Source organism: Polypterus senegalus, chromosome 7 (assembly GCF_016835505.1).
Source record: "Polypterus senegalus isolate Bchr_013 chromosome 7, ASM1683550v1, whole genome shotgun sequence".
Classification (NCBI taxonomy): Eukaryota; Metazoa; Chordata; class Cladistia; order Polypteriformes; family Polypteridae; genus Polypterus; species Polypterus senegalus.
Window position 1 is genome coordinate 8736667 of NC_053160.1, and position 15122 is coordinate 8751788.

A 15122-nucleotide genomic window follows, 5' to 3' on the forward strand; every position below is an offset into this window, starting at 1 on the left:
TCCTGAAGAATTTGTTGATATTGGGTTGAATTCATCCGACCCTCGACTTTAACAAGGGCCCCAGTCCCTGAACTAGCCACAGAGCCCCACAGCATGATGGAACCTCCACCAAATTTGACAGGAGGTAGCAGGTGTTTCTCTTGGATTGCGGTGTTCTTCTTCTTCCCTGCAAAGCGCTTTTTGTTCTGACCAAATAACTCAATTTTTGTCTCATCAGTCCAAAGCACTTTGTTCCAAAATGAATCCGGCTTGTCTAAATGAAATATGATAAATAAATAAATTTGATACAACAAGCGACTCTGTTTGTGGAGTGAGTGCAGAAAGGGCTTCTTTATCATCATCCTGCCATACAGATGTTCTTTGTGCAAATTGCGCTGACTTATAGAACGATGTACAGATACACCATCTTCAGAGAGATGTTCTTGCTGGTCTTTGGAGGTGATCTGTGGGTTGTCTGTCGCCATTCTCACAATCCTGTCCATATGCCTCTCCTGTATTTTTCTTGGCCTGCCAGACCTGCTGGGTTTAACAGCAACTGTGCCTGTGGCCTTCCATTTCCTGATTCCATTCCTTACAGTTGAAACTGACAGTTTAAACCTCAGAGATGGCTTTTTGTAGCCTTCCCCTAAACCGTGAGACTGAACAATCTTTGTTTTCAGATCTTTTGAGAGTTGCTTTGAGGATCCCTTTCTGTCCGTCACTCTTCAGAGGAGAGTCAAAGTGAAGCACAACTTTTAACTGACCACCTTAAATACCTTTTCTCATGATTGTTTATGAAGTTCAAGACTTATCGAGCTCATCCAACCAATTTGGTGTTGCAAGTAATCAGCATTGAGCAGTTACAGGCATCCAAATCAGCAAAATTACAAAGGGACTCGCATTTTTGCACAGCCAGTTTTTCACATTTGATTTAATTTCATACAACTAAATACTGCTTCACTTAAAATCTTTGTTCGGAAAACACCCCAGTACTCAGATGTTCCTAGGAAATGAAAGACATACCACTGTTATCTTTTTTTTTTTTTTTTTGTTGAAAGTCGAGTCAATTATTATGCAGGCTGAGACGGGTTCCCAAACTCTGAATTTATATGTAACACTGTTTGATTTTTTTTTTTTAATTTACTCAATTTGTTTACCTAAAGAATCCTGCAAGCACTTTTATTTTTTACTAATATACTGTAAACAAATGTTAATTCTTTTGTTCAGATTACAGGGTATGCATTTTCATATAAACTACTTGAAACTTAGTGTGGCCGACTATGAACCTTTAAAGCAGGATCAAAAAGTACAGTGATAGGAACATGTTAATTCCTTTCCTCAGAAAGCACAAAAGGTATTGCTATGATGTCTGAACTCAAAGGGACTGTGATAAATGCAGTTGCAGATTCCACTGTTCTAACTGCATAAAAAAAGTAAACTTTTTTTTTTAACTCAGATTTTATGCATATAGTGGTGTCTTTTTCATACTATGATACATGTAGTTTTCCTAAAATTAGATTAAAATTTTTTTTAGTATATCACTTTACTTACAGTATTGCAATATATTGAATCATAACCCCTGTATTATGTATGATATGTATCGAATCACAAGATTCTTGCCAATACACAGCCCTAGATTGCAGGTCTAATTCATACACACGTCTCCACTCACATGGGGTCCGTTTATTATCACCTCTGATAAACAAGGCATGCATGTATTTGAGGATATGGCAGGAAATTTCACACGTGAAAACTTCACAGTGAGAGTGATTTAAATTCTGACCGCAATGCAGAACATGTATGTGGATAATACTGTAAAATAAAAAGAATAATTTGCAATGAGCTGGTCAGCAATGATAAAAAATGTAGCAGAACTTAAATAGTAATCTTCTTTTACAAATTTTACTTTTTGTCATTATATTTTAACATATTTAAAGTAAAATATTATTTCTTTATAGTTAATTTTATTTTCTTTAGAAATTTAGAGCGATGGTGACTAGAATAACCCATTCATTCAGCCCATAAAGCTCATCTATTCTTTTCACTTCACTTGTCTAAAAATACATCAAGTAGAGGTTTGAAGACCCCTAAAGTCTAGCTGTCCACCACACTACTTGGTCATTTATTTGTGTGCCTATGGTTTTTCTGGAGAAGGAAATCTTTCTAGCATCTGTGCAACATCTGCCCTTAACAAGTTAAGAAACAAATGTCCCTGAGTTCTTGTTGAAGAATTTATTTTAAAGTAATAGCAGGGATTTCCTGGGCTAATTTTAAACACTTCAGTCTTGTCACCTCTTATTCTCCTTTTGCCTGAACTAGAAGAGTTCAGCGCTTTAATCTTTCCTCACAGCTCATACCTCTTAGTCCTGGAATCAGTCTCCTGTGGAGTTTTCCCAGTGTCACTACATTAGAACATTAGACAACTCTGGACGAGAACAGGCCATTCAGCCCAACAAAGCTCGCCAATCCTATCCACTTATTTCTTCCAAAAAACATCAAGTCGAGTTTTGAAAGTCCCTAACTTCTTACTGTCCACCACACTACTTAGTCGCTTATTCCAAGTGTCTATTGTTCTTTGTGTAAAGAAAAACTTCCTAATGTTTGTGCGAAATTTACCCTTAACAAGTTTCCAACTGTGTCCCCGTGTTCTTGATGAACTCATTTTAAAATAACAGTCTTGATTATCTATCTATCTGTCTATCTGTCTGTCTGTCTGTCTGTCTGTCTGATTGATTACTGGACTAATTCCCTTCATAATTTTAAACACTTCAATCATTATCTTTTTTTTTTTATAATAGGAAGACACAAACTGAACCCAGTACTTCAAGTGCATTATATCAAGTTCGAGTGCTTTATTCTCATTGTGTAAGGCAGGGCCATTCAGTTACAAATTCAATTGGGCGAGATCATCAAACCAAGAAACTTAGCTGGGCAAGACATTTTAAGAGGCTGGTAAGCTGCAGGTATTGACAAATTTTAAAGCAACTCAAATGAATGTAATGAAAAATAAGTAATGTTTATTCATTGATTCCCTTTTAAATTTGGTCACATCTGACACCGGCACATTAAAAAAGTGTATAAAAAGACAATAAAAAAAAGCTATAACTGAACAGAATCTGAGGCAGTAGCAATCCGTTATTTCCCACTTTTTATAATAGAAAAATAAACATTTTAGTCCTATCTGACCCAGGCACATGTCAAAGTGAATAAAAACAAAATAATGCACAGTATTAGTAATAGACATTTGTTTCCCTATTGAAATAATATAAATTATTTAGTCATAATAATCTTATATATAAGGCAGACTGTAACAATCTTGCGGTCTTGTTAACATCTAGTTGATGCCCAGTAACCACAAGAGGGGGCGCCAGACAGCCCCAGACACAGCAGAACAGTTCACAATTTAAGAATATAAATACAATAAAGAGTTTTTATTTCACAAATCACCTTCCAATGAACACCTCTCCAAAAATTATCCACAATCTTGTATGTAAAGTACACTGCAACAATTGTAAGGTCTTGTAGGTTATCATCGAGTTGACACGCAGAACGTTTCTGGTGTGCTCCGTAAAAGCAACCAACAGTTTTATCATGAAAAATCCGTAGTATTATTTGTTTATCATTTAATATTTGTTTTGGTTTACTATATTTTCATGTTGCATTATTCTTATTGTAACAATGTTGTAGTGGTAATAGAATTAAATACAACTTAATAATAATATTAATTTACATTTTTTTCATTGTCAAAAATTCTGCATGTAAAAACTTATTACTACACCACAAAACAAACATTACTGTTAAGTTGTGTTTTTTTAATTAGATTTTTCTCAAACAATTTAAAAAAAGTTTCCTCCTGGGCAATGCCAGGTATTTCAACTAGTAATAATAATAATCATTTTTTCTTACATGAAGTTTTCCTCACTACTTGAAATGCTTTGTGCCCCATGTGGGACACGAACCCACGGTCTTTTTATTGACAGACCACTGCATATATATGACTCAAACACATCACAAAGTGCTTTTAACATAATAAAAGAGAACTATGAGCAGTATCAAAGCTATCCGTGCACAAACCCATAACAGTAGCTAATGTTCAGGAATACAGCGTCTGGCTCACTGGAGGAACTGTAGGGTGTTGTAAATCACCACATGTGTGTTGATATCGTGATATGTCTCACTACTGCATGGGCTGTGGCGGGTGGAGGTCTTAGTGCATGGGAAAGGCGCTGTATAAATAAAAATTTATTATTATTATTAGTGGAAAGCACTTTGTGAGGGCTCAGGGCACCTCCCTAGAGAGAGCTGAGTGACAGGATCAGGGTGAGACGGGAGCAAATGGTAAAAAGAACAGGAAGAGAGTCCCCACAGAGGAGGGGCTCCGTCAACAGACTGCTATCACCACTTGGAGACGCACAACAACGCACTGAATTGTGGACTGAATGTTGCTAGGTTACGCAGAGTGTTGCATTCATGGTCTGGTAATTGTGAAGGCTTGCGAAATGTGTTTTTCTCTGGCAGGACCACGGGATGGGCCTGTGGGCTGCCATTTGAATAGGCCAGGTGACAAGACAAGACAATGAAATCACATTTGTAACAATCCCAAAGGTACGTTTAAAATGTAAAAGGCAAATAGTTCAAATAGATTACAATACACTGAATAAGTACAAATTACGAATTAAAAACGGAATAATCATACAAAATTTGTTCAAAATATTAGCCGTATGCCATATTCAGTGTTAAATGTTCAAGTAACCAGGACATATTATTAGTGCATAGATGTAACAGCAGCATAGATTATTATTGTACATATTAATAAACAGTATAATACATGTTACCAGCATAGTATATTCTATGAATAATGATCTGAGGCTGAGGAGATACCAGAGTTCAACAAATTTATAGCAGTTGGGGGAAAAAGCTATTTTTTAGTCTGCTTGTATGTGTACAAATAGATCTGAAGCGCCTGGCTGATGGGAGGATCTTAAACAAGTTACCGTATGTCCAGGTTGAGTGATGTCCTCGACTGATCTTATTAGCTCTTCTCACACAGCAAGTGAGTCTCATATATAATTGTGTACAGAAGTGATGGCAGTTCAGTGCCAACAATGTCCTGTTTTTATCACCCACTGCAAGGCTTTTCTGGTGGCTTTGGTGCAGCTGTTGTACCATGCTGTTATGCAGTTAGTCAAGATGCTCTCTGTAGTGCATCTGTAAGAGATGACCATCAGCTTCTAGGAGAAGTTTTCTCAGGAAGTATAGGTGTCATTGTCTTTTGCCTACTGCCACTGATGTATTGTCAGCCCAGGAGAAGTTCCCTGTGATGGTGACTCTGAAAAACATAAAGCTACAGTCTCTCTCCTCAGCCTCTCAACTTGATAGTTAGCTGGACTGTAAGTACTCTTTTTAGTGGTCTTAAAGTCCAGAATGACTTATTTGCTCTTTTTGATTTTTAAGACCAAGTTGTTGGAGTCACACCACGCTGTCAGGTTCTGAACCTCTTCCTTATATGCAGCTTTATCGTTGTTTGATATGAACCCAATGACAGTTGTATCATATGGAGATTTACTGATAATGTTTGATTTATGGCTGGATTGATAGTCATGGATTAAAAAGCACCTAATGTAGGGGGGCTTTAGCACATAGCCCTGCGGCACATCAGTGCATAGGGTGAGGGTGGAGGATGTGTGCTTGTCCAACCCAACAGACTGGAGTTGGTTGGTTATAAAATCCAGTTACCAGTTGGAGAGAGTTACTCCTAGTGCATGGAGTTTGTGGATCAGCGGTGTTAAACACAGAGTGGTGGTGAACAGTGTCTGTAAGGGACAGTTGTGCGGTACTGTGCTGATTGTAAACCTGCTGGTCTAATTCTTAGGCTAGAAAGAACCGCAGCCACACCAGAGAGTAGCTGACACCCTTTTTCAAACTTGCTTGAAGTACTTTTAATAGTTGTGCATGCGTAAGTGTGTGTAGTATCTAAACAGAAATAAATAAATACAATAAGTACACAAATACAAATGGAATACATATATGAATATAACTGATTGAATGTTTAACTGGAACATTATTACATAGTATTCAGGAAGAGCAATGTTAACCATCAGTTCCTCAACTTTATGTATTGTTTAAACATACCAACTATTACCTAGAATAAAGGTACAACATAATGCCCAAGATGGCATTCATTTACCAAAAAAAAACTTGACATTTAATACTACGAAAATCAACATATTTTAACGTCTTGGAGTGAAGTATAGCGTATCTCTCCTTAAACAGTGCACAAATTTAACAGTATGTTCATTCATGAACAGCAAACATAGCCATAATTTTGCATTTGTATACAGTAATCCCTCGCTATATCTCGCTTCACTCTATCGCGGATTTTAAATGTAAGCATATCTAAATATATATCACGGATTTTTCACTGGTTCGCGGATTTCTGCAGACAATGGGTCTTTTAATTTATGGTACATGCTTCCTCAGTTTGTTTGCCCAGTTGATTTCATACAAGGGACGCTATTGGCGGATGGCTTAGAAGCTACCCAATCAGAGCATGTATTACATATTAACTAAAACTCCTCAATGATATGCTTCCGGTGCAGCGCTTGATTGTTTGCTTTTTCTTGTTCTCTCACCCTCTCTGACATTCTCTGCGCCTGACAGAAGGGGCTGTTTGCACAGAGGATACGGACGCTCCTCTGCAAAATGCTGCTTTATCGCAGTGCTTCGGCATAGGCTACTTAAAAGCACGTATTGATTTTTTGATTGTTTGCTTTTCTTATCTCCGCTCTCTCTCTTTGACATTCTTTGCTCCTGACGGCGCTCCTTTGAAGAGAAGATATGTTTGCATTCTTTTAATTGTGAGAAAGAACTGCCATCTCAGTCTTGTCATGGAGCACAGTTTAAACTTTTGACTAAAGGGTGTTATTTCATGTCTAGAGGGCTCTAATAATGTGAACAGTGTGGGAGAGTTTATAAGGGCTTAAAATATATAAAAATAACCATACAAACATGGTTTCTACTTCGTGGACTTTCACCTATCGCGAGGGGGGGGGGCGGTCTGGAACACAACCACCGTGATCGAGGAGGGATTACTGTATTTGCAAACTGAACATTAATATAAGTTGCAATATTAGCTAAGATATTTAAGCTACATTGAACACTGCAAAAAAAAAGAAAACAACTTACTTTGTCAGTAACGCATAACACACAGTTACAAAAGGTAGCAGCAAACTATAACTTGAAAAACACAAACAAGAAGGCAGAGTCAGTGAGCACATTACAACACAAGAACAAAACGGCGTGCATGTGCGATAGTTTTGTGGGGTGCGTCTTGCCCAGCTGAAGTATGAAGCAGGGAATTTTGTACAGTGTCAGTCCTGGAGGGCCGCAGTGGCAGCAGGTTTTTATTCTAACCCAGTTGCTTCATGAAAAATCAATTATTGCTGATAAAGTACTTATTGCTTAAGTGACATTTTTCTGCTTGTCTCTCATTGTTAAGATTTTGATCCCTTAATTGCTTATTTTAGTCTTAAATAGCTGCATTCACTGTTTTTAATGGCTACTTTTTGGCAGAAAGATACAAATGACAAAGGAACCAGCAGTTCCCCATTCAGCTTGTTTCCATTTACACCTGTGTGTATTCATCGTGAACTATTTGGTTTAATAATATACTCAGAAAAAAAGTGAAGATGAAAAAATGAAGCATTGAGAATTGACCATTCATTTTAATAATAATAATAATTTATTTATAGGTGCCTTTTAAGGCACACAAGGACACTTTACAGAAGACATTAATAACAACAGTCACAACATAAAATTAATTTCACAGTACAATAAAACCAGAATAAATACAATAATAAAATTAAATTTAAATTTATCAGACAGACTAAGCCAGCTTGAAGATGATATATAAAGGTAGGAAGAGAGTCGATATTGCGAATATCTTGTGGGAGAGAGTTCCAGGGGCAAGGGGCCGCTTGACGGAAAGCTCTGAACCCCATGGTAGTCAAGCGAGCAGGAGGTATAATATGATCGATAGAAGAAGAAGATCTAAAAATACGAGAAGGAATGGAGATCAGAAAGATAAGGAGGTGCAAGATTATGAAGGGTCTTGTAAGTAATAAGTGGAATCTTAAAGTCAATGTGACATTTAATAGGGAGCCAGTGAAGCTGTTGAAGGACTGGAGTAATGTGTTCTATTGAAGGAGTTCTGGTCATAATATGAGCTGCAGCAGCATTCTGAACCAATCGGAGTTTGTAAAGGAGTTTGTGAGGAAGACCAGAAAGGATAGAATTACAATAATCAATACGAGATGTAATCAAAGCTTGAACAAGAATAGCAGTGCTGGTAACTGAAAGAGATGGACGTAATGACTGATACTATGTAGATGGAAATATGTTAGCTGAGTGACATTATTAATATGTGCCTCGAATTTTAAGGTACAATCGAGAATAACACCTAAAACCCAGCCACAGGGGATGCACAAACCAGTGTGTTTCTTCATGCTGGTCCCAAGCCCAGATAAATGGGGAGGGTTACGTCAGGAAGGACATCCGGTGTAAAATTTTGCCAAATCAATATGCGGACAGCAATGCAAATTTCCATACCGGATTAGTGGAGTCCCATGTTAACAACGACCGCCACCATTACTGTTAGCCAACAGGGTGCTGGCGGAAATTGAGCTACAGTTGGCCAAAGAAGAAGAAGAAGAAGAAGGAAGAATTATCAACTGTCTTTGAAATATTACCACATTTATCTAAAACAGATTTAGTTCCTACCATAAGAACCTCTGTTTTATCACTATTTAATTTAAGAAAATTAGCAGACAGCCATGATTAACTTCCTGAAGACAGTCAGAGAGGGAAAAAGATGGAAAAGTGGAATGAGGCTTAGTAGACAGATATTGCTGGGTGTCATCAGCATAACAGTGGAAATCCATCCATCCATTATCCAACCCGCTATATCCTAACTACAGGGTCACGGGGGTCTGCTGGAGCCAATCCCAGCCAACACAGAGCGCAAGACAGGAAATTAACCCCGGGAAGGGCGCCAGCCCACTGCAGGGCATGCACACACCAAGCACACATTAAGGACAATTTAGAATCGCCAATGCACCTAACCTGCATGTCTTTGGACTGTGGGAGGAAACCCACACAGACACGGGGAGAACATGAAAACTCCACACAGGGAGGACCCGGGAAGCAAACCCGGGTTTCCTAACTGCGAGGCAGCAGTGCTACCCAGTGCACCACCGTGCCTTCCTAACAGTGAAAATGAATATTAAAATTCCTAAAGATATGACCAAGAGGCAGAAGATAAATATCCTTAAAAAGGAAAAAAACAAAAAAAAATATGGCAAAGAGTTAAACACTAACAAGCCCTGAAATTAAATCCTAATCAGACAACTGGGTTGGAACAAAAACCTGCAGCCGTTGTGGCCCTCCAGGACCGACGTTGCTCACTGCCGCATTATACATTTAAGGCTTAACCTCTCTAGACTTGTACTCCATACATTGTGCTGTATACATTGGATTCAGACCCGGTATTCAGACATCTTCACTTTATGCACACTTTATTGTATTGTGCATTTAATTTTAAATGAATACATTTGACATTATTGCCTATCAGTCTACCCTGAGTAACCCATAATGACAAAGTGGAAACATGTTTCAGATAAATTTGCAAGTTTAGTAAACCTCAAAAAACGGAATATCCCTAATTTATATTGCTGTGGCACACCACATTGTGCTCGGGTACATCCCATTTGCTTTAATTTTTCTTGAGATGTGTCCAGAACCTGATTGGAGTCCATCTGTGGCAAGCTGAATTGATTGCACATTTAGAAAGGCACACGTGTATAGAAGGACCCACAATTGGCACTACAGTACATGTCAGGACAAAAACCACGGCCATGGAGTACATGGAACTCTCTGTAGACCTCGAAGATCAAATTTTGGGGAGTCATAGATCAGGGCAAAGGGGATAAAACTACTTCTCAAAGTCCAAAGGCCTCAATAATTGTGAAATGAAGAAAGTTTGGAATAACCGTGACTCTTCCTGGAGTTGGCCATCCATTAACTTAGGCAAGAAGGGTCTTGGTCAGGGAGGTTACCAGAAATCCATAGTCACTAAAACAGAACTTCAGAAATCCTCTGTTGAGCATGGAGAACCAGTTGTTAGGACAACCATCTCAGCAGCACTACATCAATCGGGTGTTTATGGTAGAGTGGCTTTGCTTAGAGCGGGATTTAAAGGACTCACAGAGCATGAGGGAAAAGATTCTCTGGTCTGGTTAGATAAAAATTGAATTCTTTGTGCAGAATTGTGAGTGCTATGTCTGGTGAAGTCCAGGCACTGCTCACCGCCAGCATAATACTATGCTTTCAGTGAAGAATGGTGGAGGAAATGTCATGCCATGCAGGTGCTTCTCAGTGTCCGGGACATGAAGACTGGCCAGAATTGAGAGAAGGACGAATAAATGCCATCAATTACTGTGAGGCCTTTGAAGTAAACCCGGTTCAGAGTGCACACCGCCTCAGACAACAATGACATTAACTTACAGCCAAGACAACACTAGAGCTGCTGTGGGCCGAGGATGGGACTGCCCAGACTCGAGCCCTATAGGACGTGTGTGGAGATATCTGAAGATTGCAGTTTACAGACCTTTCCCATCCAGTCTAGTGTCTAGGATGGGACTGAGAGGACCTGCCAGAATGAAAGGTGTTCAAAGCCTGTTGAGACTTTCCCAAGGTGACTCGAAGCAGTGTTTGGTGCCAAAGGAGCTTCTATAAAGCATTGAATTAAAGGTCTGAATATTCCTATGAATGAGTGATTTCACTTTTTGATTTTTAATAGAATTGCAAACCTTTCTGAAAACAGGCCTTCAGTTTGTCCTAATGGCTTATTGAGTATACATCAATGGGCAACAGTTGCAAAATTTATTGGGCTGTAGATTTCATTTTAAATTAATATAATGTGCCAAAAGTGAAGGGGCTTGAATGCTTCCTGAATCCACTGTAACCAAACATCCAATTAGCTTTTTTGATCTCTTCTGTCCACTGACTTGTTGTAGATAGTGCCGAGTCCACTATGTCTCCAAGATCCTTCTCATCAGGTGTACTTTCAAGTTTCAAACCTCCCATTGCGTATTCATATCTAACATTTCTGCTTCCTACATGTAATACTTTGCATTTGGCATTAAAATTAAAGCTGACTTTTTATAAAATTTTTATATCAGAATACATTTAATCCAGTAATTAAAGATTAATGGAAAGAAAATCAATTGTGGTCCTCTGCATTCTATAGGTGTGTTTCCTATGTGCATGGTGTGAAATTCAGACTTTAACCGATTAATTTTTCTGGAGTTGGCCACTTTGCAATTGCACATCCTTAATGATGACCTTATCAGTTTCATATGATCCTTTTTAATTACAAAATACATTTGTGCTAAGGTATTTTTTTTAAGAAATAACAATATTTCTGCATTGACAAAATGTTTAATTACCTAAAAATACTTCAGAAAGCAAGAAATAAATAACAAAAGCATGATTCTGATCTTAACAGAATGGCTTTCCTTTAAAGAACAAAAAGTGTTCTCTCTCTAGCTTCAAATATTCACATTTGTCTGACATAATTTTCCTGAATCAAGGTTTGAATGATCATTAAGTACATTATTGCTCCTGTAGGGACTTGCGTAAAGGAACTCAGCCTCATTCTGTACTTTAAATTTCAAAGGAAAAAATCTGCTGTGCTCAAAACTGTCTCTTCCTTTTAAGCTCTGTTGAAAATAATAAAAAAGACATTTTGCAGATGTCTTGTTTTGAGTAATGCACTTTTATTGGAAATTCTTTGCATAGCATAACATATTTTCTGGTTGCTGAATAAAGTTGTCATTTCTACCTGATGAGTTAATTTGCTGTCACTTGCCATATGCTCAGCTATTTCTTATGCAGGGTCTGTCAGTCTCATATGATCCTCAATACTTGAAAATGACATTGATCATTAGGCAATGAAAAATTCACATGATTAGCTACAAAAGATCACCAAGAGGCTTTTTCTCATTATTGTTATACTTCTTTTTTTCTTTTTCTAGGGAAAAGGAAAAAGCAGAAGCCAAAGACAGAAAAGTCCTGGAGATATTACAAGTTAAAGACAGTAAAATAGAACATCTGGAGCTGGTATGTATGCAAAGATTAAGACACAGAATATGAAATATAAAATATCCATAAGTGCATAATTTATTGATATTTTTACATGGCTGAGTATGTTAGATGCGGGCATGTTATTATCTGCTTATCTTTAGGTTTAGTTTTATTTTGCTTCCATCATCTTTACCTTTCTTGATTATGTGTGAATTTGCACCAGTTTTTCACAAATATCATCTCATATGTTTTTGAGGTTTACCGTATATACTCGCATATAAGTCGGGTCTTGAAACACTAAAAGATGGTCATAAAATCAGACTCCAACTTATACGCCCGTTCAAAAATACACTCTTTTTTTTTTTTTTTTATACATCTTCTTGCCTCCTCCAATCTGAGCTTTTCAGACACATTAAATTTTGTTGCAACAGCGCAGTTACCAATTTCTTTCGCCGCTTCAATGACTTTCAATTTAAAACCAGCTTCATATTTTCTTCTGATGGAACACTCCATCGTAGATAAGGGATGCTCTTACGATAAAAGTGTATGAGGGTGTGAGATACAAAAAACACAAAACAGTGCTAACATCGCTTCAGAATAGTTTGGGTATTACTGTGTGGTCACGTAGGCACAATCCTTAGGAAAAAAAAAAAAGGCAGTGCACTTTATGGTTACTCTTTCAGGTGGGCGTTAGCATATCATAATCTCTTGGACCAACTTGGTAAGTAATTGCCCCCTTGTTAAAAAATAACCTAACTGTGGTGTATCACACCTGAGTTCAATTTCCGTAGCCACCCCCAAGCCTGATTACTGCCACACCTGTTTTAATCAAGAAATCACTTAAATAGGAGCTGCCTGACACAGAGAAGTAGACCAAAAGCACCTCAAAAGCTAGACATCATGCCAAGATCCAAAGAAATTCAGGAACAAATGAGAACAGAAGTCATTGAGATCTATCAGTCTGGTAAAGGTTATAAAGCCATTTCTAAAGCTTTGGGACTCCAGCGAACCACAGTGAGAGCCATTATCCACAAATGGCAAAAACATGGAACAGTGGTGAACCTTCCCAGGAGTGGCCGGCCGACCACAATTACCCCAAGAGCGCAGAGACGACTCATCCGAGAGTTCACAAAAGACCCCAAGACAACGTCTAAAGAACTGTAGGCCTCACTTGCCTCAATTAAGGTCAGTGTTCACGACTCCACCATAAGAAAGAGACTGGCCAAAAACGGCCTGCATGGTAGATTTCCAAGACGCAAACCACTGTTAAGCAAAAAGAACATTAGGGCTCGTCTCAATTTTGCTAAGAAACATCTCAATGATTGCCAAGACTTTTGGGAAAATACCTTGTGAAATGATGAGACAAAAGTAAAAGTTGAACTTTTTGGAAGGCAAATGTCCTGTTACATCTGGCGTAAAAGGAACACAGCATTTCAGAAAAAGAACATCATACCAACAGTAAAATATGGTGGTGGTAGTGTGATGGTCTGGGGTTGTTTTGCTGCTTCAGGACCTGGAAGGCTTGCTGTGATAGATGGAACCATGAATTCTACTGTCTACCAAAAATCCTGAAGGAGAATGTCCGGCCATCTGTTCGTCAACTCAAGCTGAAGCGATCTTGGGTGCTGCAACAGGACAATGACCCAAAACACACCAGCAAATCCACCTCTGAATGGCTGAAGAAAAACAAAGTGAAGACTTTGGAGTGGCCTAGTCAAAGTCCTGACCTGAATCCAATTGAGATGCTATGGCATGACCTTAAAAAGGTGGTTCATGCTAGAAAACCCTCAAATAAAGCTGAATTACAACAATTCTGCAAAGATGAGTGGGCCAAAATTCCTCCAGAGCGCTGTAAAAGACTCATTGCAAGTTATCACAAACGCTTGATTGCAGTTATTGCTGCTAAGGGTGGCCCAACCAGTTATTAGGTTCAGGGGGCAATTACTTTTTCACACAGGGCCATGTAGGCTTGGATTTTTTTCATCATTTAAAAACTGCATTTTGTGTTTACTTGTGTTATATTTGACTAATGGTTAAATGTGTTTGATGATCAGAAACATTTTGTGTGACAAACATGCAAAAGAATAAGAAATCAGGAAGGGGGCAAATAGTTTTTCACACCACTGTATATGGTATTTAACAAATTCTGAAGTTTGTTGTTTCTTTTTTGCAATTGTTTTAAAGTCTTTACTATTAGCCAGCTCTGATTACCTGTCAAGAAATTTTAAAAACATTTCATATTTGATATCTCTGGCCCTAAGTGTACAATTATTGTTCCTGCTACACCTTTCCTCAATATTCTCGTGTGTCTGAACCTGTCTTGCCTGGCACTTCCTCTCTCGATCACATTCTCATTACGCCTGCTTCTCAGACTCTGTCATCTCAAGGTGCCTTGCTTGCCTCCTGTCTGCTTTTTGATTACCACCAATGGTAGACAGGGCCCACTGCGATGACATTATTCATATTCTTGCAAATACCTCTTATCATTGAAGGCGAATTGTGTTGTGTCTTGTTGGCGTTTAGCAACCTTATGTTGCTTGGTAATTTGTGTTCCTCCAACACTTTTCCTCATTATCGATTTGAGTCTGAATCTCTGTTGTCTGGTGTCTCCTTTCTCGATCATGTTCCTGTAAAGCCGGGTTCTCCGACTCTTGTCATTTTGAGGTGACTTCCTGTCTGCTTTTTGACAGTTAAGGATTTTGTACTTTAAGGAAAATCCATTGCACCCTATCAACCTGCGCATGTGTTGGCTTCAAACACTCTTTTAGCAGCCTCGGCAGAAAGAGGCCGAAACTTCCACCAGATAATTTTTTGGAGGGAACTGATCAGGTGATCGCATTATTCCTTGTGATAGTTGAAGTAATCTGTCTCAGTGTTTCAGAAATGGCAACATTTTTGTTGATGAACTAAATGTACAGTGGTAGGCTCAGCAACATAATCTGAAGAGAAGTAGAGTAGTAATGTGTTAAAAGTATCATGCGTCAAGTAGTCCAATAACTTTT

The 15122-nt window shown here is 38.4% G+C and overlaps 1 protein-coding gene across 1 annotated transcript in view; it reads left to right on the plus strand.

The window, feature by feature from the left end:
- cntln (centlein, centrosomal protein) overlaps positions 1 to 15122 on the plus strand; it is a 503405-nt gene that overhangs the window by 48168 nt on the left and 440115 nt on the right. The window contains exon 4 of the mRNA XM_039758210.1: positions 12072 to 12156. Coding sequence (XP_039614144.1) covers positions 12072 to 12156 — 85 coding nt within the window. The remainder of the gene's footprint in view (positions 1 to 12071; positions 12157 to 15122) is intronic.